The 25,898-nt window shown below is 41.1% G+C and overlaps 1 protein-coding gene across 1 annotated transcript in view; it reads right to left on the bottom strand.

Annotated features, from left to right (window-relative positions):
- Tmtc3 (Transmembrane O-mannosyltransferase targeting cadherins 3) overlaps positions 1–25,898 on the bottom strand; it is a 705,524-nt gene that overhangs the window by 99,150 nt on the left and 580,476 nt on the right. Inside the window, exons 7-8 of the mRNA XM_065224254.1 lie at positions 23,484–23,665; positions 1,153–1,408 (exon numbers count right to left, since the gene is read on the bottom strand). Coding sequence (XP_065080326.1) covers positions 1,153–1,408; positions 23,484–23,665 — 438 coding nt within the window. The remainder of the gene's footprint in view (positions 1–1,152; positions 1,409–23,483; positions 23,666–25,898) is intronic.

Raw genomic sequence — 25,898 nt, 5'->3', positions numbered from 1 at the left:
AGAAATAACTGAAGCTCCCTTACAATTTTAATCTTGCTTGAGTTCTTCTAATGATTTCCATGCAATTCCCTTCCGAAAAGTTGCTCAGAATTATCTTGAAGTTCTCTAAATTATTCCGAAAATTCGCTTGGCATTCTTCTTAACATTATCAAGAAATTCTTTTCGATATGCCTTTGAAAGTATCTTCTTAATTTCATTAAAACTCTTCGCACAATTCTATTAGAATTGTACCCTCGAAATTCACCACTATATATTTTTACCGATCCATGAATACTCTTCATAATCACCATGAAATTTTTCATAGAGCTGCTAAAATATAATACTTTGAAATCTCACAATTGGCTAACAGTTTTAGTCAAAACTCTCATTCCAGAACTACCTAGGACATTTGCTCAGAAAAACCTTGGTGTTATCTGCAGAATTTATTGTAACATCTGCTCATAATTGCTCCGTAAAAAAGTCTAAAATTCTCTTAATAGTTTTTCAAAATGACTCCTATATGATGATGATGATGATGGTTCCCACCTCTTACCCCTTTTTCCGGTGTTTACCATTTCCCGGTTCACTGGTCACCCATACTAATCAGGACCCGATGTCGAACCGTTTTAGCACTGTGGAGCGTTATTTCAAATTTTGCATCAGGCTACTGAGCACACGATGCAGGTTGCTCTTTTGACTCTTCGAGCATCACACCTAAATCACACTTTTTATTATTTTTTGATGATATTATTTTGGGTATCTTCAGTTTGCTTTTTAATGGTTTGATTGAGCTCAGCACATTGTGAAGGGTTTGTTAATAATTTTTTTTTTTAGTTAATTATTTTCTTGTTTTGCAGTTTCTGTCGAATCGGTAGACAAGCCATTTCAGCAAGTCGATTTCTCCTTTCACATTCGTCCCTGAAAACTTTTAAATGCACCATGGCGAATTTTTTAATAGCACTTCGGATTGAACGGTTCTAGGAAAAAAAACAGGTTAATTTAATGCAGAAGAAGTAACTCATCCAACATTAGGAAACACATAAATGGAATCCGAGATTCGTTATTTTGCAAAAAAAAAAAACACATCGGGTTCATTTTCCGGAGCTTCTGGAGAATATGGTTAATCTTCTTGAACGTCATTTCGCATAATATTTGATAAGAATCTCTACTCACCATCACAATCACCCCGGACCGGTGCCGATCGCCCTGTAGGAATGCCATCCACACCAGCACCCCGATGAGACTGTACGCCCCCAGGGTGGTCAGGTTTCGCGGATCGGAAAAGCTCTCCACCAGCGGAACAGTGCCCATGGTCCAGTCACAGCAGAGATCACACGGGAACAGCAGCAACCACAGGTTGACCGATACCAGATAGTTGTAGGACAGCTGCCGGGTTGGCGTGACGGAAACCGAGGCCGGATTGTCGAACCTGTGCGGGAGAAAATTAAATCAAGTGAAAAGATTTTCCGAAGCAGGATCGTAAACTTTGGGCGAGTTTGATTAAGTTTGATACGCGTCGTCGACATCGTCATAAACCAAGTCCCACATGCGGTATTGGATCTCAGAGAAAGGGATAGTAAAAGTTGCTGCACAGCCATATAATCGATGGTAAAATTATTTTACTGGAATAGAATTAGTTATTTTATTGGCTGAAGGGGAGGGAGAAGGGACGAATTTATGAAATAGGATGTCATCGTGCGCAGTCTTCGCGGGATGGAATGTGACATGTGACATTTTATGTATTCGCTTTCAGGACTTTTCGCTCTATGACTTGCCTGAATGTCTGCAACAGATAGAGAGAAGGCGAGCACTGTCGTGTATTTTACGAGTTGAACGTTACGTTCCGATACCGAAGGGGTACATTAAATGTGATGGAAAATATTCCTCTGCGTCTAGCAGAGAAAGGGATGCTACAGTAGAACTTTGCTAATCACAAATTGACTGTGGTTTTCCACAAAGTTTATCGTGGTTGGAATATTCCCAGGAAGATTGCTAAAATTTCCCGAAAATCCTTGCGTTTGATGTTCCGTCGCGGTTTCATTACTGAGCATTAACCGCAACCTGCTGGGTTGAACTGTACTGTGCTCACTTTCGCGTTCCTCGTACATTACATTAGGGAACGAACAAAGTCATCAACTTTTGCCCGTCCGCGTGCTGGAACTCGCGTCATAAAACTACCATAACGGTTCATAATTTTCCCCCTCACCCCCAGCCGGCCGCCTGCATGGGATCGTGGATCGCCATCAACAGCTGGGAGCAAGTGAAGACGCCCGCGTGTCGTGTCGGTTCAATGTCATAGAAGTCTCGAACCATGGAAATATGTGGCACAACTTCTTCTTCACGACCACGACGACGGCGGCGGACGCACACACATATTGCAATAAGTGGGATCGAAGGAGGATGTGGGTGTAATAACTTGACTACGCGTTCAAGTGCCGTCCCATGCCAGCAGGCGACGGGACGACTTGAGACATTGCTGCTTACTGCTGGAGGAAAGAGTGCCACTCAAGCACACACATTCCCACACACCCCAAACGACGACGACGACGACGACGATGATGGTTTTAGCGATATTATATTGGGAAAAACGTCGAGGAGCAGGGCAGGGCATAATGTTGTTCCAATAAAATGATATTTCCAATCAATTTCGTATTACGGCGCGTAACTATGTGTATAGTTTAATGTGTTTGTATATTGGATCCTGAAAATGACACCGTAATTGGAAACTGCGTCCATGAGACGAGCGTAGTTTGGTGTGCAAATAATGGGAAGGAGCTGGATCGTTGCTACTGACTTTGACTTGATTGTTTTACAATCAACACTTCCCGGTGCTAAAGAGTAGGCAGCAGCTTATTGCCATTCTGAACTTTGTTGATGAGCTTTTGTTTTGCGATGGCTTTGATGGGTTATGATGGAACGAAGTTGATTGAATCGAGCCACTTCGGGAGACTTGAAAGCGATCATGAAAATTTGAACGTTCGTCTAAATCGGGTGTTACTGTCAAACGAATTTGCATACTAAATTCAGGTGAATCAACATCAAACTGACAATTCGATCAATTAGCCACTAGCTTTGTAATCTGTTTACTGAGATAAATTAATCATCCCGACTGAAATTGTATCGCACCACACTGAACAATCGACATTCCCGAGACCCTCCACCGAAAAGTTTCACCAACAATTCATTAGCGCAAACAGTTTCCGATTAAAATTTCATCCCCCCCCCCATTCGCAGTAATCGAAGCTGATTGTGTCAATCGACCAATTTTCAGCGCTAAAATGTAAACCTTGTAGTCACCAAAACCCCCTCAACCAACCTCTGCCCCATATTCCTAGTTTACTGCGGACAAACAACACTTGCTTGTATTGGAAGCGCAACAAATGACGAAATGACGTGCCGAAGGAAAGTTTCGGAAACAATGTCGTGCCAAATAAAAATTCCACCGCACTAAACCAGACCCATAGTTCATCGTTGTTATTGCCTCCGTTTCGAGCTGCGACGCCAGATAGCGATCCAAAAGCTAGCAACATGCCTTCCGTCCTTTTATTCTGCAGCAATTTTCCTAAATCGAATACTCCCACGTTGAACACACACTTTCCGGCAGCATTCCATTCTATTGTCTCCTCTATTCAACTTTCCAAACTCCAATCCGAAGCTGACCGTAAGCATGCCGAAAGTGAATTCCTGACCGTTAGCTCGAAGGGCGGTGGCGGTCACTGACGACGTTGGAGAACTTTAGCCGCCGTCGCTGTTGGCTGTTGTTGGTGTATGTGCGCGAATTTTTGGATGTCGACGAAAATGACGAGCTTTCAGCAGTTATCAAAGAAACGAAGAATGCACTTCAGGCAGCGGGTTTTGATTAAGTGAAAAGTTGGAGTGCATCATTTCGGACCTACCTTAGCTCAGTCGGTAAAGGCGCAGGTGGCTGGGTTCGAATCTCGATCGGGCCAGGAATTTTTCGGGTTGCAAAATTTCTCGACTTCTCTGGGCAATTATACTTATGCAAAAATGCTACAGGCATCGAAAGCCCTCAATTAATAACTGTTGAAGTGCATCTAGACCACTTAGTTGAGAGCACGCAATATGCATCCTAACTGCCAATGAATGTATGGGAAAAATTTGACCATCAAATTTCGCTAACAACCCATACACAAAATGTTTATTGCCTCGAAAAATGACCCTATGCAAAATTTGAGCTCAATCGAACATGATTTAGGGGTGGCGCAAAAGCGTCAAAGTTTGACTTTGTTCACTCTCGAAAATCTCCCAAGGGGGTGGGGGTGGGGGTACATGAAATTACGGAAATCAAAACATTTTTTTATGCCAAATGTCTTAAAAATGCATGAAACGTCGAGATTTGGTGTTATCTCGAACATTTTTTTTTTAAATCGACTTTCTGGGACTTTCATGAGTTCTATATGGAATATAGAAGATTGATGAGTCGGCTTCTAAAACTGTTCACAATTGTCTCCAACCTGCTTATATATCGAATTAAACGACCATTTAGGATCTAATACGAAATAATTCACTAGGGTGGTCCAATTATTCTTGATTAGGGTGGTCCAAAAATCAAAATAGCTATGTAAAAACCATTACTTTTTACCAAACGCATGTATCTGAAAATATCATCATATTGTGTTTTGGAATTTTTAAGAATCCAAACTTCAAAACATTTGATGATATTACTTTTTAGTATCTGAGACCACGTAAAATAGAAGCATAGACAGCCATAAATCGTAGAATAATTCCGAAAATTGTACAGGACAACCATTAGTGCTGTTTAGTTTACAGTACAATCTGACGAAAGTACAATGACTTTTTAACATATCCACCTAATACGGGACAACCCTTTATATGTGTTTCTTTTAAATTCCTACCCTATAGAGGTGCCAAAAAAGTACCCGCATGAAGAATATTGTTTATCTGGCTTCCTGTTGGGCCCTTTGCTATACAGCATCTACACTTCCGACATTCCTCCCTTGGGCAACGGTTGCGTGTTCTTCCTGTTCGCAGATGATACCGCTATAACCGTCAAGGGAAGGAGGCCTCGTGAAATAACAAACAAACTTCAACGATGCCTTGACGCCTTTGCTTTTTATGCCAACACGTGGAAAATCAAAATCAATGCCTCCAAAACCCAATCAATAATGTTCCTCCATCGACAATCTCTCAAACTAAAACCGGCTCCCTCTTGTACTGTAATAATGGATGGCACAAGGGTTGAGTGGTCCACCGAAGTAATATGTATGTTATTTGACGAAATGCTCCTTTTCCGCTCGCACATAGATAGGGCAGTAGTTAAGTGTTCCAATCTAGTTAGGTGCTTGTATCCGCTTATTTGCCGCAGATCTCGTCTCTCTAGGGTGAACAAACTGGCTGTCTACAAACAAATCATTGTGCCTGCGATCTTCTACGCAGCTCCAGTGTGGGAATCATGTGCACAAACTCACAGGAACAAAATACAGGTAGCGCAGAACAGGGTATTAAGGATGATCCTAGATCGTCCTTTCGATACCCGAATTTCCGACCTCCATCAAGAGGCTAACATCCCGAAAGTAGATTTTCAAATTAACGAAACTAGGAACAAATTTGTGCAGAAATGCAATACATCAGAACATGCTTTGATAAGCAATTTGTATATAGTAGGTTAGGTGTATATAGTAGTTGTAGATTAGTTGTAGCTGTAAATAGTAGTTTTAAGTAGTCTCTTTTTTCCAATTCAAAACAAACCAATCCCACTTAGGTGGTCATACTTTAAGGCCTGATAGGACTAGGAACAGTAAATAATAATTAAAAATTTCAAAATAACTAAAGTTGAAAAGACGCATCTGTGTCACTTGAAAATTCATACATGTAAACCAAACAAATACAAGAAATATAGATCATTCAAAGTCAAAAGGATGTATGATCAATCAGTAGTGCGTTTGAAGAAGACAACAAGCAGAGAACTGATAGAGTATAGTACGACAGTTTGTTAAAAATGGTTGACATTTGGCTGGTTGGAGAATATCTGCCGTCGTTCGGCCATTCTGTTAACTTGCCGACGTATAGTGAAGTTTTTCGTAAATATATGTTTCATTTGCGTGCTGAAAAAAAAGAGGTAAGCTTAGTGCCTTCCTAACAATAAAGGAATTAAAGGATGCTTGGAAGAAAAAAAAAACTTAACACATTTGGTAAATGACATAAGCATAAAGAAAAAACTGTTGCTATTTTTCAATACCTGGAAAGCCTTATTAAAATGCAAACTTAGAATGGCTAAGAAAGACGTCGAAAAAAGGAACACATTTCATGGATCATTGCGGAGTTTGTTTGATATCGGAAAGAATTTTAAGGCCGTGAAGAAAAGCAGGCGATGCAATATTTGCAAAAACAGCAGGAACAAGCTCATCTTGAAGAAGAAACTGAGGTTCTCCCTACCAATGAAACCATTTCGTGTAGCGATTTTGAGGAAGAAGGGTCAAGCCAAAGACCGGATAAAATTTGTAGTGCAACCTCCATTGAAACATCATCACAAAACGACAGCCAGGTTGGGTCAGTGTACTCGCCTAGTACATCCGAAAGAGCTTCTCCAAAAACAGGTACGTTGTGATGTTTTACTAATGTTTTTTTTTTCTTTTAGATTATACACCTATTACCATCCAGATTAATATATTTTGAACGTTCTAGGTTCTCCAAAACCAGCTTTGACACGTAAATCGCAACTGATACGAGTTGTTACAGTTGAGGTAGCTGCTGCATTGGACGGCTGTAAAGTGAGTGATCGAAATGCTGTGTTTCTAATATCATCGATCGCTAAAGCTTTAGGGCACGATGTTTCATCATTTTTGTTGAACAACGAATCTGTCAGAATCGCCAGAGCAGGAATTCGCTTACAAATGCAACATGATTTAAAAGCGTCGTTTAAGCCGGATATAAATTTAACAGTACATTGGTATTCTAAGCTGCTACCTAACATATTACCATCGAAAGCTCTACAAAAAACCGAGCGCTTGGCCATAGTTGTATCAGGCGAAGGCATTAGCAAATTATTGGCTGTTCCACCCATCGAAAACTTTACAGGGGCACAACAAGCAGAAGCGGTGTACAATGCAGTCGTCGAATGGGGGATTACGGACAGGTATGATCTTAAATCTTGTATGTTCACCTCAGAATTCTGACTATTTTATCGTTTGTTTTCAGAATTATATATACATCATTTGATACTACTGCATCAAACACCGGTAGAAACAAAGGTGCGTGTCAGTACCTGGACAAATTGTTCAAGTGGCAGCTTATAGGCCTCTCTTGTAGACACCACATACATGAACTGCTACTTGGCAAAGCTTTTAAAATTCTGAAATTTGAAACGTCAAAGTCTCCAAATGTTGAGATTTTTAAGGCACATTTTGGAAAAGACTTCATAGTACTCAGGTATGGATGATGATTTTTTTTTAAATAGCTATTTCGGAAATAGAAAGATTGGCGTTATTGGAGTTTTATGAAAAACAAATTAGAGAGCAACACCACCGTGGTGATTACCGAGAGGTTCTACAACTTGCCATTTTATATTTGGGTGGAAAAATCGATGAAAAATTAGAAATAAGAGCTCCTGGTGCGTTCCACAATGCAAGGTGGATGGCCAAAATCATTTATTCTTTGAAAATGTTTATTCTTCAGCATGAATTTGCTTTACCAGGTAAAACTAAAAATCAACTAGCTCGATTTTGTGTGTTCATTGTAAAAAATTATTTGAAAAGTTGGTTTCTTTCTCCGTGTGCTGCGATGGCACCCAACAACGATCTGAACCTGTTAAAAATATTGAAGGAATATGAAACTGTTGATGAAGACGTTGCGAAAGCAGTGCATAAAGGAATTTTAACTCACTTGCAATATTTGGACAACAGCCTTATCGGACTATGTCTGTTCGACGAAAATGTAGACCTCCCGGTTAAGAAAAAGGTCATCGAAGCCTTACTTCTATCAGGTAAATGCATTAATTGATACATCCATTGTTGAATCCAACGATATTTCAACGATTGAACTACACTCGTTTGTACAAGGCAGCAGTGGTATTGAAAACTTATTCAAAGTTCTCCAAATTCCGAAGTCGTTGCTGAATGTCAATATGGAGCAGTGGAGTAGTTCCATCGAGTTTAAAAATGCCAAAAGACGGATTCAATGTTTGGAAGTAGTTGATGATAATGCAGAGCGTGGTATAGCATTGATTAAAACATACAACTCAAAACTATCAACGGATGAAGATGAAAAGCAGTGCATTTTACAATTAGTTGAAGATCATCGAACACATTATAAGAGTACCAGGAAATCTGATTTGGTGTAGCTAATAAGGAAATATACGGCAAATGTTCCTCTTGTGTAAAACTCATGATTCCCAAAAAAAAAACAGATTAACGCAATTCAAGATATTTATACAATTGATTTTAGGAATTTCTGATGAAAAGTTGTGGTTTTTCATATATTTTTGAATTTTTGGACCACCCTAATGAAGAATAATTGGACCACCCTAATGAATTATTTCGTATTAGATCCTAAATGGTGGTTTAATTCGATATATAAGCAGGTTGGAGACAATTGTGAACAGTTTTAGAAGCCGACTCATCAATCTTCTATATTCCATATAGAACTCATGAAAAAAAATCTAAGTCCCAGAAAGTCGATCTTTGAAAAAAAAAAATTTCGAGATAACACCAAATCTCGACGTTTCATGCATTATAAAGACATTTAGCATCAAAAAAAAAATTTTGATTTCCGAAATTTCATGTACCCGAGAGTGAAAAAAGTCAAACTTTGACGCGTTTGCACCACCTCTAAATCATGTCCGATTGAGCTCAAATTTTGCATAGGGTCATTTTTCGAGGCAATAAACATTTTGTATATGGTTTGTTAGCGAAATTAAAAATTACTATTTTCGCTGGCAGTCTACTGAATATCTTTCATCGTTGCGTTTTTACTAAAAAATGTTTAAGATTCTTAAACTATATTCGCCTTATGAATAACGGAAGGGTGACAACCACCATCTGCATTCCCAGACTAAAGTGGTGATGTTAGTGGTTCAATTGAGATTGCTTAAGTCTCTCTTCACCGGCAACCCATTTTTCCTCCGGTTACATTAGAATTTTGCTAACGACAACAAAATTCTCATTGCGATTTAAATCCTGTTTATCCACTCTAGGAAGCTCGAAAGCAAAACCATGTTTTAATCAAACACCCAGCATTCTGACTCGGTAGCTTTGGGGTATCACCTCCAGTTCCAAACCCACACAAAATCGAATCAACTAGTTCCATTACAAGTGGCATTTTTTTTTCTTGTAGTCAAATCCCGAGCACTGCACTCTCGTCTATTGGAAGACGGCACGGATAGGAAAGTTCCAGTCTCATTTCCGGATCGGACAGTTTACAGCCAGGGAAAATAATGCAGTTCCAGGTCCAGGACATGGAGATCCAAACAAACAACCACTACAACATCAACAAAACATTGTCTGCGAGAGTGGGTACATCATCATGGCGCGTTACCAGCAGTTGGTCGTCGTCGCTACCGCAAGACCAGATGCACTCCCCACCACTATGAGGTATCTCCCTTGACCGGTGACCATAATCCTAATTAAATTCTGCTGTTTCCTAGTTGACTGTCAGATGCAGACTGTTGTGTTCGTTGGTGGTGCAGGCAGAAGCACACCTTAAATTTGCTATTACATACCTACTGTCCGGAACCGTTCCAGCTGTGGCTGCCAAATAACAACAACATGGATATCTCTGTTGTTTATGGACTATGGTGCTTGCAGCAACAGTACCACCAACAACAACATTAACAAGATTCGATTCGTTTGGCTCTCGAGCTGCTGTGGGACAGACAATGGGAATCAGGTTACACGGTTGTGCAGCAGACAACGACCAGGACGCAATGCAGGGATTACGGATTCAGAACAGTCCCTCGCCGGGGAGCTGAACCTGAAGGCTGGAGTGCGGGCGTTGGGAGATGCGAATTTGCGTGCGAGTGTGTATTTTACAACCTCTTTCTCTAAGTCGGCTCCGTACCAACAACATGGGACAGCTTGAATCCACTAAAAGGATTCAAATCCATTTGCCGCCTGTCGAAACGGATCCACCGAATGGACGGAATCGGCACCAAATGGGGATTGCTGTGGCTGATGCCTATAACAGAACCAGGCGCGTTGTGCGCTGCACTTCAAGCTCCGGTGTTCTGTGGGTGTGTGCGCTTTGGTTAAGGGTTATTATTTACGGTCAAGTCATATCGAAGTGGATTTCCATTTGTGTCGTTGGTGCGTCGGATTTGGTAGCAGCCACCACCACCCCCGCTGGGCTGACTGGTGTAAATTGTTTGCACGGTTCACGATTGACAGCTCTGGAAATCGACTTTCGGGCGGGAATGAATCTCGTTAGCCACACCGGCGGGTCTTGGGGCTCGTGATTTTATTTTTGTAGAAGTTTGAAGAGATTTGTTTGAAACTTGCATGGCAAATCTGAAAATTTATAAAAAGAAGAATTTGTAAAAAGTTCTAAACAAATTGTTGATCTAGTCCAAAAATAATCGAGATGTGACCATTTCCGTTAAATTTGTACTGGAAATGTAGTCAGTATTGTTTTTCCTCTGTAGCTACAAGGAAATGATTTAGCTGTCGCCAGTTACCTTGGCCGCTCTGTGGTAGGTTCCAGATCAGAAATTCCAGAAATAATCGTATTTCCATAACTTCATTTTGACGCCACACACTAATACCGGATCCCCCTTGGGATGTGAAAAATTGAGGAATATAAAAATAAATTCCAGAATAAATCCAATGTTGGAGGAAGCAACCGAGCAACATTTTCAGAGAACATCAGAAAAAGAACATCCGGAAATAATTGAAAAGCACTGCCAGGCAAAGACAGAAAGGTTTTTGAGGGAAGTCTTATGCAAGTTCTAGGAGAATTTGGGAGAATCTTCCCCGAGTGGTCGGAAATAACTTCATGGGAAGTAGGAATTCAATCCCAGGGGACGCCAGAAGGACTTCTTGAGCAATTTCCAGTAGAAGTCGGGAAAATTTCATGCGGGAAGTCTGGAGAACCTTCCAGAGAAAGTTAGGAGAACTCTATAGACACTTTCGGTGGAAGTTGAAGCTCAGTGGAAATTTCAGCAGACTGTCAAAAGCAACTTTTGATAGAAAAAAAAAACAATCGGAAGAATCTTTCAGGAGAAGTTGGCAAAAACTTCCGCAGGAAATTGCAATAAATTTCAGGGAAAATGATAGATACTTATGGAAGAATCTATCCAAGGGAAGACGCTTTCAGGAGAGGTAGGAGGAGGGATTTTGGAGTAAATTCCATAGAATCCAGCAGGACATCTGGAAGAAACTCCCGAGAGAATTGAAAATGAACTTAAGGAATATATAAATTTCCATTCTTCCAAGGAAAGATAGAAGAAACTAGACAGGATAAACCATCAGCTATTTCCTGATTCCCAGGAAGCCATAAATGGTTGGGATATGGACACACTTGTTTGTTCTGATGAGCAGTGGCCAATCGACATCTCCGTGTCTGTGTGGAGATCAACGGTGAACAGTTTGCGGACCTGTTATTGATCGATTCTCGTTTGAGCTGGAGGACTTCCTCGTCCATAACTGGGATTATATCAACCGCAGATCGTCTTGCAGAAGCTTTGGACAGATTTTCAAGTAAGGTACGTGGTGTCCTGTGTGCATAATGCCCAAACATTGGGGTTCATGATTCTATAGTACCTTCTGGATTTGGCCTCGGAAACCAAAAATATGGAGCAATGTTATGCATAAAGAGAAACGTGCGTGACGGATCTAGTGATCTTTAGCAGCATTTCGCTAGGTCCAAAAAGTAAGGTAGCAATGGTCCCCTCGAGCAGCCATGGTAAAAACACTGAACCCTTTTGCACGGGTGGCAGTTTTGCCTACAAACACACCACCAAGAGCATTGAGTTTTACGCTCCGTACTAGTGCTCGATAGAAAACACCAAATGCAGCGAACAAGGCACCGGTACCGGTGCCCGTGCATAATTTTTTGCACCGGTGTATGGATCTTCGGCAAGCACCAAAGCCGAGTGTTTCTGACTTCGGGAAACACCGCAGCCGAGTGTTTTCGATTTCGGAAAAAAACACTTGCTGCTCGTAGAAATTTTCTTTGGGCGACTTCAGAAAGATTATCGTAGCTACTATGCGCCTTTAGCATCTTCTGTCTCGACTAAAGCTGATATACGAGAGGTCAAAGCAACATTTTCATAATACCTTTAACAGGTCGATTGCAGTCTGTACCTTCCAGTCTTTTTTGTCAATATTATTTTCATGAGATAAATCTATGAAATTCATTTCGATTTCTTTTGGCTAAAAAGCATTACGCAATATTATAAAGCTTATGAGCTCAAGGGATCAACTACCAGGATTATTAAAAATACACAAATCACCCACTTCGGAAGAGCGTGTTGCTGTTGCCGTCCACCCACTGGTATTTCTTGGCTTTACATCAAATAATTTAGCTGATTGATTTAATTTGATTAGAGTCAATATAATAATCATAACTTATCTTCAACCAAACCAAACAGCTCAACTGATTGAATAATAGTAGAGATATATGGGGTGTTTACATAATATGTAATATATTACATGCTGGTTCACTAGCTCAACTAACTCAACTAACTAGCACGAATTTCAGAGGCTCCTGACATCTCATGCTGGTAGATGCTGACGTCCTGTTTACATTATGCTGACTATTTATAAGTACAGCTTTAGTTCACTAGCATCAGCATACCAGCACAGATGTAAACACCCAAATAGCGGTGGGTGAACAGAACTACTCACCATTCATGTAGGGTAGAACAGCCCGAAATGAACCCCGGGCCAAACGCCCGTTTTGATTTTTCATAGCTATTCCACTGGTAATTTTGCCGAAATCCTAAGTAAAGTACTAAACTAGCACTGTAATTTGTCCAATTTATGAATTAAAAACGGGAATGCTAGGAAAAATCGCAGCGAGCGATTTGCGCAAGGTGCATTTTGGGCTGTTTCCCCCTAAATTAAAATGCGCGCAAGAAGGATCGCATTCTACCTTCTACTAGCTCCATATCAGCCATGGTAGCTGTTTTGTTGTTATTGGATATAAGTTATCGTTATTAGATTGACTCAAATCGTGTGAAAACAATCAGCTCAATTAGTTAACATAAAGCCAAGAAATACCAGTGGGTGGACGGCAACAAAAACACGCTCTTTCGAAGTGGGTGATTTGCGTATTTTTAATTATCCTTGTAGATGATCCTTTGAGCTCATAAGATTCATAAGATTGCATTACGCCAAAAAAGAAATCGAAATGAATTTTATAGATTACATTTTGAAAATAATGTTGACAGAAAAAACTGGAGAGTGACAGATCGGAATCGATCCATGGACATTGGATTTATGAGACCAGTGTTTCGACCACTTGTCTATCAGCTCTAGACGCATTTAATTGCTACCTTGTGTAACACCATAATCTTTCATAAGTCCCCCAAAGAAAATTCCTGCGAGCAGCAAGCGTGTTTTCCGAAATCGAAAACACTCGGCTGCGGTGTTTCCCGAAGTCAGAAACACTCGGCTTTGGTGCTTGCCGAAGATCCATACACCGGTGCAAACAATTATGCACGGGCACCGGTACCAGTGCCTTGTTTGCTGCTTTTGGTGTTTTCTATCGAGCACTGGTACGGAGCGTACAACTCAATGCTCTTGGTGGTGTGTAAAAAAGGCAGTACGCAGTGTAGTGTTGCGTTTAGACATGCCTGCCCTCGAGTGACGTGACTCTCCTTTTGATTTGCAGAGATAATCACGTCCCACGACTTGACTATTGACACCTCACTGGTTACAGAGAGCCATTTGCCACGCAGAATAGCGGAGAACTCTTCAGCGTCATTTTCTTCATCATTTTGGCCACTCCCTTGGCACCCAAACAAATGACGTCATCCTCAATGCCTTCCATGTTCGACTACTGTTGTCCCAAATGATCTCCCGAATATTTAGGCTGACTTCCATTTGACAGTTCCCTCAATTCAGACATATTTCATATGCAGTCTAGTTGTGTAAAGTTTGTCTCTACATAGGAACGTCACAAAATATAAAATGAAAGTTAAACGGATTGTTCACACAGTTCCGACCTTGCGTTAGATCTGCGTGGCCGCACGGATGACCACGAGTTTGCGATCTCCCACAGGAACTGCACGAAACATCGTCAGGAATGTCCGGGATTACATCGTGAATGTCTGAAATCCAAGTTGGTCACTTCCTGACAACCCCGTCGGGAGTATCTGAATTCGCCGTCGGAAGCTGCTGGAATATCCGTCTGAAATCATCGTTGGGAATGCCCGAAATCTCTTCAGGTACGTCTGGAGGACTCGGTGGATTGTAGAATACCCATTGCGAACAGCTGAAATCATCATCGGAAATTCCCGTCGGAAACATGTTGAATCCCTACGTATGTAATCCCTACGTATGTAATCCCTATCCCGATTTCCTGGAATCCTTGAAGGGAATGTCCAGAATCACTTCGAGAACGACTGAAGTACTCATCGGGAACGTCTGAAATTTCCACCGAGAGCTGCTATAATTGTCTTCAGGAATGTCCGGGATCACTTCAGGAATGTCAGAAACCTTCATCTGCTTAAATTACCGCTGGAAATTTCCTTCGAGAACGTCTACTCTTGGAAACGTCTGAAATCTCCGTTGGCATCATCTGGAATCACCGTTGGGAATGTCTGAAATCTCCGTCGGGAACTTTTGAATTCAAGTATGCTATTTAAGTCGTCAACACACTCAACATTCATGATAAGCCCTTCAGGAACATCTGGCGTACCCATCAGGAACGTCTTGAATCCAAGTCGGAAACAAACGGAGTCTCCATCAGGAATATCTGAAATCCTGTCAAGAACGTTTGGAGTATTCAACGGAAACGTATGGAATCTTCATCAGGAACTGCGCATTGTCGTAAATGTCCGAAATCTATGAGAAAGTCTGGAATGGAGAACTGTTGAATCCCTATCGGGAACGGCTCCGTTGGCAGGATCTGGAATCCTCGTTGGTAATTTCTGGTATTTCCTTCAGGAATCTCTGGAATACCGACCGCGAACGTCTGAAATCTCCATCACGAACTGCGGAAATCCGGTACTTCGGAATGTCCGGTATCTCCATCCAGAACTGCTGAAATCTCCGCTGGAATATCCGTCCAGAACTGTTGTAATCCTCAACTGGAATGCCCAAAATAACATCGGGAACGTCCGAAATCACATCGAGAACTCCATTGGGAACTGAAGGAATATCATCGTTGGAAATGTTCGAAATCAATCTGGAATCTCGTACGAAAACTGCTGGAATCCCTACCAAGAACATTTGGAATTTGGGTTGATAACATCTGAAACATCTGTGTTAGAAAATAATAGCAAAACCATTAGATTCAACGATTAGAGTGACCTTCTTGATGTAAAAAAAAATTATGTTTAACACATCTGAATTTTTCCAGATACCTCGACTTTTTTGAAATTCGGTAAGCTTCTCTCAAGTTTCCCAAACTTCATTAAAGTTTTATGGATATCTTAGAGTTTACAAAAATTTGTCTGATCTTCCCATAACTTCTCTAAACTTCCAGTAGCTTCACTTTTGTTTCTTAAGCTTTCCAAATCTTCCCAGAATATTCGTTTAATTTTTTCACCGATTTCATCACCACGACAACAATTTCGCATATTCAACGCTTCATTCTCCTGTCGGATCAAATTTGTCCCTAATCTTGAAAAACTCTTCACTAAATATCCCAAAATTTTGCACCCTTTCACAAAGGCCTGAAACCGCCATTGGCAAGCCATTACACACGTATGCCAAGCCGAGGGACGGCGAAGGCCTTTCGCTGTGTTCCATATTATTTCCTGGTGTTTCAGAGTAACGTGCAGCTTCATTAGCACCTCGAAAATCAATTGAATGGAAATTTGACAGTCCAATACAGTTCTCTTTCCATACAGGCTCCGACTGAAAGCGCTTCCGAACTAATGGAATTTTCCGGGGAATGTGAAAAATCTAACTGCGGCTACACGGAAGAAGCAACACATGAGTTCATAAATTTCCCCCGGAGCGCATTTTTGACGAGGGTCCGGGCGTAATCCTTCATCCCAACGTGAGTGCGCGTGGAAAATGGTCGAGAACATCCTTTCTGACTCGCTCTCTCTCTCCATTTGCTGACAGTCAATCGAAAGTTCGCCCGAAGCTATGCACGAACGATGACTTGCTGACTTTTGCTAATAAAGAGGGATTTTTCCCGCTGCCATTGAAAGACGATCATCGGCCCTACGGCCGGATCCGGAGAAGACGCAAATACCCCGCTGTCCTGTCGGTCCCAGGGAGTGAAGAATGTGGCTTTGACAGGGCCTTTGAATGGAACGGAATTTAATTGCTTTAAATGTCCATTAGCTGGCCTTAGATTCGTGCTATTTTTTTTCTTCCTCAGATGATCGCTTAAGAATAAGGGAAAATTGGGAAAAATCTTTAAAGATGGTACAGCTTTTTTTTTAGAACTCCAAAGCAAAGGATCCGTACTAGAGTTGGGTTTGGAGGAAGCAGAAATTGATTTAATCTGCTTCCCGGCATGAAATTAACATCTGACGTGGGTTGTTTTGCAGTGTGTTGTCTTGCTTTCGTTTGCCGACTTCTTTCGAGTACCTTTCGCTCTTGAAACGATTGGTGGCGTCGGTAGCGGCTTGGGTGTGGAATACATTGTAATTCCATTATGGGAAGGATACTGTATTTTTCCTCTATCGAAACGAGTTTTATGTATGAAAATGAATTATCGATTTGTGCCGGATGGTTGAAAATGAATGTGCAGTGGTCTGAATCGAGAGTGAGTGCCTGAGCAAATGATAATACCAAATTGATAACAAGTTCAGATACCCGGTTATCAAGATTTGATAACTGAACATGTTATCATTTTGGTTGAATAAACAGCCAACATAACACAAATTTTATCAAAATAATACTCCTTGGATATCACAAAAATAAATGATTCAGTTATCATTGAAAATATCTTGATAAAAAATCCTGTGATCCATGCAATTTTTTCAACAAATTTCAAGTAATGTTATCGATTTGGTATTAAAAGTTTACGCTGATAACTGGAATATGATTGGAAGTGTTTTTTTTTTTCTTTTCATGCGAATAATATTAGAAGCTTTGATCAAATCTTGCATAATTTAACATTCTTTCATGATAACAACTGATAACATAATTAGTCAGCGAATGCCACTTCGACTTGTTTCGTCTACTAACAACTCTCTGATGACAGTGTTGGGGAAGCAACATATGCATGTACGTAATTGGTGGATTTGTTAGTTATTTCAACGCTTTTCGACAATGGTTGACATTTACCACTTTTTCAATAGCTAGCAATTCTTGTTAAAAAATCAACAGTCGGAAGCACTGCTTTTGATGCGTAGACATATTTCTGATCGATTGGTGATTAAATTATTGAAATTGGTCCAGCGGCTGTTGAGTTATCAACGTGCAAAATCTTTCATAACTTCGTTACATGTACCATTTTCAGTGTACCCCCATATAGAAATCACAGACATAGTCCTACGTCAAAAGCGCAATTCAATTTGGATTATGAAAAGCGAAATCAAATTTTACATTAAAAAGCGAAGTCATATTTTCACCTGGAAAAGTGCAAAGTAAGTCCATTTTCATTTCTGAAAACTCTATCATGAAATTGTACCATAGTTATTTCTTTCAAAAAATAAGGAATGTTGAAAAAAATCTTAACACTGAGGCTTGGATAAATACGACATCCCAATATGATGCAGGGAATTTTGATTATGTTAAGAATTGGAATTAGAATGTTTCCTAAAAGCTACACAGCTTTAAAGAAATTCTGGAGAAAAAGATTTTTGTTTTTGGAGAATTTCAATGAATTTTTGGCGATAATCCAAGAGAATTCGAAGGATAATTCAAAAGAAGAGATTCAATGCATCTCAAAGAAGAACTTGGAAGAGTATTTAAATTGAATCCTGATGATAATTTGATGGATTTTATGGTAAAATAATAACAGATAATGGTGGGCAGAATTTTAAGGAAAATATCAGGAGAATTCCAAGAAATTTCTTCACAATATTTATTCATTTACCAGAATAAGACTTGTTTTAAACTTTGATAATACTGAGGATTGGATGGATGCGAAATCTTTGACATCGTAATATTCTAAAGATAATTTTGATTGAGATAAGAATTAAAATTAGAAAGTCTTCTGGTGAGCATTTATAAGGAACTAGCTGAGTGTGCCCGGCCTTGTTCTGAATTAAATATTAGCTTGAGCTTATACGCCAATTAAAAAATAGCATGCTATATTGTACCTAGCGCCCCCCCCCTCTTTTCTAAGGAGCTACCCCCTATGACCTCCACATGCCATTTGCTTGATTACTTCTCGAGTTGTACAGAAATTTCTGTTTCATTTGTATGGGAGCCCCCTTTAAAGAGAGTTGAGGGGTCTCGAACCATCATAAGAACCTTTGCCTACCCCAAAAATCCCTGCTTACAAATGTTCACGCCGATCGGTTCAGTAGTTTCGGAATCTATAAGACAATCTCTAAGACAGACAGACAGACAGACAGACAGACAGACAGACAGAAAGACAGGACAGACAGAACAGACAGAACAGACAGAACAGACAGAACAGACAGAACAGACAGAACAGACAGAACAGACAGAACAGACAGAACAGACAGAACAGACAGAACAGACAGAACAGACAGAACAGACAGAACAGACAGAACAGACAGAACAGACAGAACAGACAGAACAGACAGAACAGACAGAACAGACAGAACAGACAGAACAGACAGAACAGACAGAACAGACAGAACAGACAGAACAGACAGAACAGACAGAACAGACAGAACAGACAGAACAGACAGAACAGACAGAACAGACAGAACAGACAGAACAGACAGAACAGACAGAACAGACAGAACAGACAGAACAGACAGAACAGACAGAACAGACAGAACAGACAGAACAGACAGAACAGACAGAACAGACAGAACAGACAGAACAGACAGAACAGACAGAACAGACAGAACAGACAGAACAGACAGAACAGACAGAACAGACAGAACAGACAGAACAGACAGAACAGACAGAACAGACAGAACAGACAGAACAGACAGAACAGACAGAACAGACAGAACAGACAGAACAGACAGAACAGACAGAACAGACAGAACAGACAGAACAGACAGAACAGACAGAACAGACAGAACAGACAGAACAGACAGAACAGACAGAACAGACAGAACAGACAGAACAGACAGAACAGACAGAACAGACAGAACAGACAGAACAGACAGAACAGACAGAACAGACAGAACAGACAGAACAGACAGAACAGACAGAACAGACAGAACAGACAGAACAGACAGAACAGACAGAACAGACAGAACAGACAGAACAGACAGAACAGACAGAACAGACAGAACAGACAGAACAGACAGAACAGACAGAACAGACAGAACAGACAGAACAGACAGAACAGACAGAACAGACAGAACAGACAGAACAGACAGAACAGACAGAACAGACAGAACAGACAGAACAGACAGAACAGACAGAACAGACAGAACAGACAGAACAGACAGAACAGACAGAACAGACAGAACAGACAGAACAGACAGAACAGACAGAACAGACAGAACAGACAGAACAGACAGAACAGACAGAACAGACAGAACAGACAGAACAGACAGAACAGACAGAACAGACAGAACAGACAGAACAGACAGAACAGACAGAACAGACAGAACAGACAGAACAGACAGAACAGACAGAACAGACAGAACAGACAGAACAGACAGAACAGACAGAACAGACAGAACAGACAGAACAGAACAGAACAGAACAGAACAGAACAGAACAGAACAGAACAGAACAGAACAGAACAGAACAGAACAGAACAGAACAGAACAGAACAGAACAGAACAGAACAGAACAGAACAGAACAGAACAGAACAGAACAGAACAGAACAGAACAGAACAGAACAGAACAGAACAGAACAGAACAGAACAGAACAGAACAGAACAGAACAGAACAGAACAGAACAGAACAGAACAGAACAGAACAGAACAGAACAGAACAGAACAGAACAGAACAGAACAGAACAGAACAGAACAGAACAGAACAGAACAGAACAGAACAGAACAGAACAGAACAGAACAGAACAGAACAGAACAGAACAGAACAGAACAGAACAGAACAGAACAGAACAGAACAGAACAGAACAGAACAGAACAGAACAGAACAGAACAGAACAGAACAGAACAGAACAGAACAGAACAGAACAGAACAGAACAGAACAGAACAGAACAGAACAGAACAGAACAGAACAGAACAGAACAGAACAGAACAGAACAGAACAGAACAGAACAGAACAGAACAGAACAGAACAGAACAGAACAGAACAGAACAGAACAGAACAGAACAGAACAGAACAGAACAGAACAGAACAGAACAGAACAGAACAGAACAGAACAGAACAGAACAGAACAGAACAGAACAGAACAGAACAGAACAGAACAGAACAGAACAGAACAGAACAGAACAGAACAGAACAGAACAGAACAGAACAGAACAGAACAGAACAGAACAGAACAGAACAGAACAGAACAGAACAGAACAGAACAGAACAGAACAGAACAGAACAGAACAGAACAGAACAGAACAGAACAGAACAGAACAGAACAGAACAGAACAGAACAGAACAGAACAGAACAGAACAGAACAGAACAGAACAGAACAGAACAGAACAGAACAGAACAGAACAGAACAGAACAGAACAGAACAGAACAGAACAGAACAGAACAGAACAGAACAGAACAGAACAGAACAGAACAGAACAGAACAGAACAGAACAGAACAGAACAGAACAGAACAGAACAGAACAGAACAGAACAGAACAGAACAGAACAGAACAGAACAGAACAGAACAGAACAGAACAGAACAGAACAGAACAGAACAGAACAGAACAGAACAGAACAGAACAGAACAGAACAGAACAGAACAGAACAGAACAGAACAGAACAGAACAGAACAGAACAGAACAGAACAGAACAGAACAGAACAGAACAGAACAGAACAGAACAGAACAGAACAGAACAGAACAGAACAGAACAGAACAGAACAGAACAGAACAGAACAGAACAGAACAGAACAGAACAGAACAGAACAGAACAGAACAGAACAGAACAGAACAGAACAGAACAGAACAGAACAGAACAGAACAGAACAGAACAGAACAGAACAGAACAGAACAGAACAGAACAGAACAGAACAGAACAGAACAGAACAGAACAGAACAGAACAGAACAGAACAGAACAGAACAGAACAGAACAGAACAGAACAGAACAGAACAGAACAGAACAGAACAGAACAGAACAGAACAGAACAGAACAGAACAGAACAGAACAGAACAGAACAGAACAGAACAGAACAGAACAAACAGAACAGAACAGAACAGAACAGAACAGAACAGAACAGAACAGAACAGAACAGAACAGAACAGAACAGAACAGAACAGAACAGAACAGAACAGAACAGAACAGAACAGAACAGAACAGAACAGAACAGAACAGAACAGAACAGAACAGAACAGAACAGAACAGAACAGAACAGAACAGAACAGAACAGAACAGAACAGAACAGAACAGAACAGAACAGAACAGAACAGAACAGAACAGAACAGAACAGAACAGAACAGAACAGAACAGAACAGAACAGAACAGAACAGAACAGAACAGAACAGAACAGAACAGAACAGAACAGAACAGAACAGAACAGAACAGAACAGAACAGAACAGAACAGAACAGAACAGAACAGAACAGAACAGAACAGAACAGAACAGAACAGAACAGAACAGAACAGAACAGAACAGAACAGAACAGAACAGAACAGAACAGAACAGAACAGAACAGAACAGAACAGAACAGAACAGAACAGAACAGAACAGAACAGAACAGAACAGAACAGAACAGAACAGAACAGAACAGAACAGAACAGAACAGAACAGAACAGAACAGAACAGAACAGAACAGAACAGAACAGAACAGAACAGAACAGAACAGAACAGAACAGAACAGAACAGAACAGAACAGAACAGAACAGAACAGAACAGAACAGAACAGAACAGAACAGAACAGAACAGAACAGAACAGAACAGAACAGAACAGAACAGAACAGAACAGAACAGAACAGAACAGAACAGAACAGAACAGAACAGAACAGAACAGAACAGAACAGAACAGAACAGAACAGAACAGAACAGAACAGAACAGAACAGAACAGAACAGAACAGAACAGAACAGAACAGAACAGAACAGAACAGAACAGAACAGAACAGAACAGAACAGAACAGAACAGAACAGAACAGAACAGAACAGAACAGAACAGAACAGAACAGAACAGAACAGAACAGAACAGAACAGAACAGAACAGAACAGAACAGAACAGAACAGAACAGAACAGAACAGAACAGAACAGAACAGAACAGAACAGAACAGAACAGAACAGAACAGAACAGACAGACAGACAGACAGACAGACAGACAGACAGACAGACAGACAGACAGACAGACAGACAGACAGACAGACAGACAGACAGACAGACAGACAGACAGACAGACAGACAGACAGACAGACAGACAGACAGACAGACAGACAGACAGACAGAGACTGACTGATGATAGTATTGCAGAAATTCTGGAGAAAAAGTTTTTTTTTTGGAGAATATCAAGCAATTTCTGGAGATAATTCTTATGAGAATTCCATGCGAATTCTAAGGATAGTTAAAAGGAGACTCAAGTAAAATTCAAAAAAGTTTTCCAAGGGAACTTGGAAGGGTATTCCAAGAAAATCCTGTTAAGAGTTTCATGGATTTTAAGTGTAAAATAATAATAGATATAATAGCAACCCACCCTGGCACAGTAAAATCTATGTTCTAGCATTGCATTGAATTGAATTTGGTGTAAAATTAATAAAATTGAAATTAAAGATAGGGACAATTAGGGAGCCACTAGGGCCAAAAACTGGCTCATATATCCTAATATTCCATGGAGCCAAGTGAACTGATGAACAAAACATCCTCCGAAATTTTCGGACACAATTTTCTCAGTAATCAACCCGACATGCAGAGTCTGAAATCCTCCTCAACCGGGCCAAATCCCGTTCAGGTCTGATCCGCCGTGCATATTTCGTGTAATTAATCAAATCACACGTGACTGCCTGTTATAATCCAGTTCAGCATGTTGCTGCCACTCTGCGGACCAAGGTCTATTGGATCCTGCCAGATACACGCCGTAACCGTCACACAGCTCTACGTAGTGATAAATGCACCGTTCAAATCTTCCACATCGTGGATCCTCACGTGGACTGGGAGAGGGAAGCTTTTTTTTTATTTCACTTGCCACGTAGCGGTTGCCGCGGGATAATTAATGCACTTACCTCGTGAAGACCGGCAGCTGCGAGCCCATGATTTGCAATCGAGCGAACAATAGCGCCACGGTGGCCACGCACAGCACAGCCAGACGTCGGGTGGCCTCGTGTGGCCACCAACCGCTGGGCAGGGCGAGCGATTTACCGCTCATCACCGACCGGGCCAGGTGGTAGATGTCGCTCAGCCGGATCTGCAAGAAGAGAAGAAGGAATGGCATTTTAATCAATCGTGAAAAGTCAGAACAATCGTCGGGGGATCGCGCTGCTGTGAGAGTACTCATAAATTAGGCGGGTTCCCAAACACTCTGGAAAGGATTGGAAGCGAGTTTTTTTTTTCACAATCTGAGCAGTGGTATCGTTAAAACAGTCACCGTCGTCGTCGTCACCAGTTTCTCCCGCACAATATCTCTATTAGACAGCAACCTGCCCGAAGGAAGGCATCCCGGGCTCATCCACCTAATGGAATTGTGTGATACATGATGTGACTATCATGATTCCCGTGAGTACGGATGTGTGTGATCGTTCTCAAAGATAAAGTCGGTGCGGGAAAAATCCAACGAAGATACGTACTATGTTCATCCGTACGAGAGCCCCAAAAGGAGGCCCAGCCGGAGCATTCCTGCGGTGCGGTCCCGAAATGCGGGGTCAGGAAAGGTGGTGGTGAAACATGACCATTGGGAGCATTAAATTACATTTTTATACCAACTGACACTAACCTAGCTGGCTCTGGTGCCCCTTTCGCATTCACGTATGTGCGACTACGGCGGCGGCGGCGGTGGCACAGCCAAGAGATAGCAGAGGGAGAGGTTACCTTTTCTTTTTAGAGTAGTACACCACATGCGAGTGGACTGGTGCGAAAGGATAGCAAGTGAGCTCTGGAATGCGACCGAAGTGGGTGGGTGGCTGGCGGGCTGGCTGCCGGTGATGATACCTCTGCTGTTTGCTTAATACAACTTGTACCTAGCAGCAGTCACAAGGTAGTCGTTACGAGGATTATGTGTTCGTAGTTAATGGGGTGGATGCAAGAGGTGCGGCCCCTGCGACACCAGAACCGTAGCGACGTGGTGTTTATTTCTTTATTTCTATGCCATTACGATTCGTATGGCTGTGTGTGTGCGTGTGTTTACGGATGATCCCTAGAGTGTCGGTGAATGAGGCTGACCCGGGGTCGGAGCTGTTTTGTTTCAAGGTGAGTGTTTTTTTTTAATGAATGGAATGAATAGAAGTCGGTCTATGTGGATTGAAGTGCCGCCCGGAATAGAAAACAGTTATTTAAAATTTTAAGAGATCTCTAGTAGTGTTCGGTATATTTTGTTAAAGTGAAAACCTACTCCCTTACTTATAAGATTATTAAAATCTAGATTTTAGATAAGAAATCATTCGAGATCTCTATTTTTTAAACATTATCTTAATCCAGTAGCTGGTTGAAATTTTGGAGCTTACAAGATTCGTAAACTTACAAAAAATTAATTATGGATAAGACTCATTGAACCTCCCCCTGTAACCTTCTAGATCCGTTCATAGATCAAATGTCAATGGAATGAATTTTGCGTAAAAGTTGCTGAGTAGAAACTTTTTGGTAGGACCGTGGCTGTGGTGACCCCGCCACATTTTTTCCAACTTCAGTCTGTATTTTAATTTTTTGAAATCTGTATCCGACTGACAAGAATCTTTTATAATGGACTAATCCCGGATCTACGTAAAACTACTAGGTTCTACACATTCGACATTTTTTTCCTTGATTTGTTTTCCGTCGATCTTGTTTTCCGTGCTGAGCACCAATGCTACCGACGCCAGGAAGGCAGCTCCCACACCTGGACCATACTTATCGACTCTTCAACTCATGAACCGGGATCAACGGCCCTTTGGAGTGAGAGGCAGTCATGCTTACCGCTACACCACCGGCACCGCTACATACATTTGAGTTCATTCAAAGTTCAGAAAAAGAAAAGATTTTATTCATAGTTCAGAATTTTAACGGCGCCGGTGGTGTAGTGGTAAGCGTGATTACCTCTCACCCCAGCAGGCCTGGGTTCAATCCCAGTCGGCGCCGCCGGGATGTTCTGAGGCATAACATCTCTGATCACGCCTTCCTTCAGATGGGAAGTAAAGCCGTTGGTCCCCGGTTCATGAGTTGATGGGTCGATAGGTAGGGTACAGGTGTGAGAGCTGCCTTCCTGGCACGTCGGTAGCATTGGTGCTCAGCACGGAAAACAAGATCGACAGAAAAAACAAACCAAAGGAAAAAAAAAAAAAAATAATTCAGAATTTTGAAAAGTGATGGAAATTTGGTTCTAAATAATTATTCTAGGGCGAGTGTGCTTGTTATGACACTAGTAATTGGCCATACGGCCTAAATCATGTTCAAATTACGTTTATCCAAATTTTCAACGTTGATATCCACGATTAAGAAGCCTCCCTTCA

Source organism: Ochlerotatus camptorhynchus, unplaced genomic scaffold (genome assembly GCF_037179485.1).
Source record: "Ochlerotatus camptorhynchus isolate MF236.1 unplaced genomic scaffold, CSIRO-AGI_Acam_v1.1 ptg000209l, whole genome shotgun sequence".
NCBI classification, from domain to species: domain Eukaryota; kingdom Metazoa; phylum Arthropoda; class Insecta; order Diptera; family Culicidae; genus Ochlerotatus; species Ochlerotatus camptorhynchus.
Note: the sequence above shows the minus strand (reverse complement) of the source record. Positions and strands in the feature narration are given on the sequence as shown.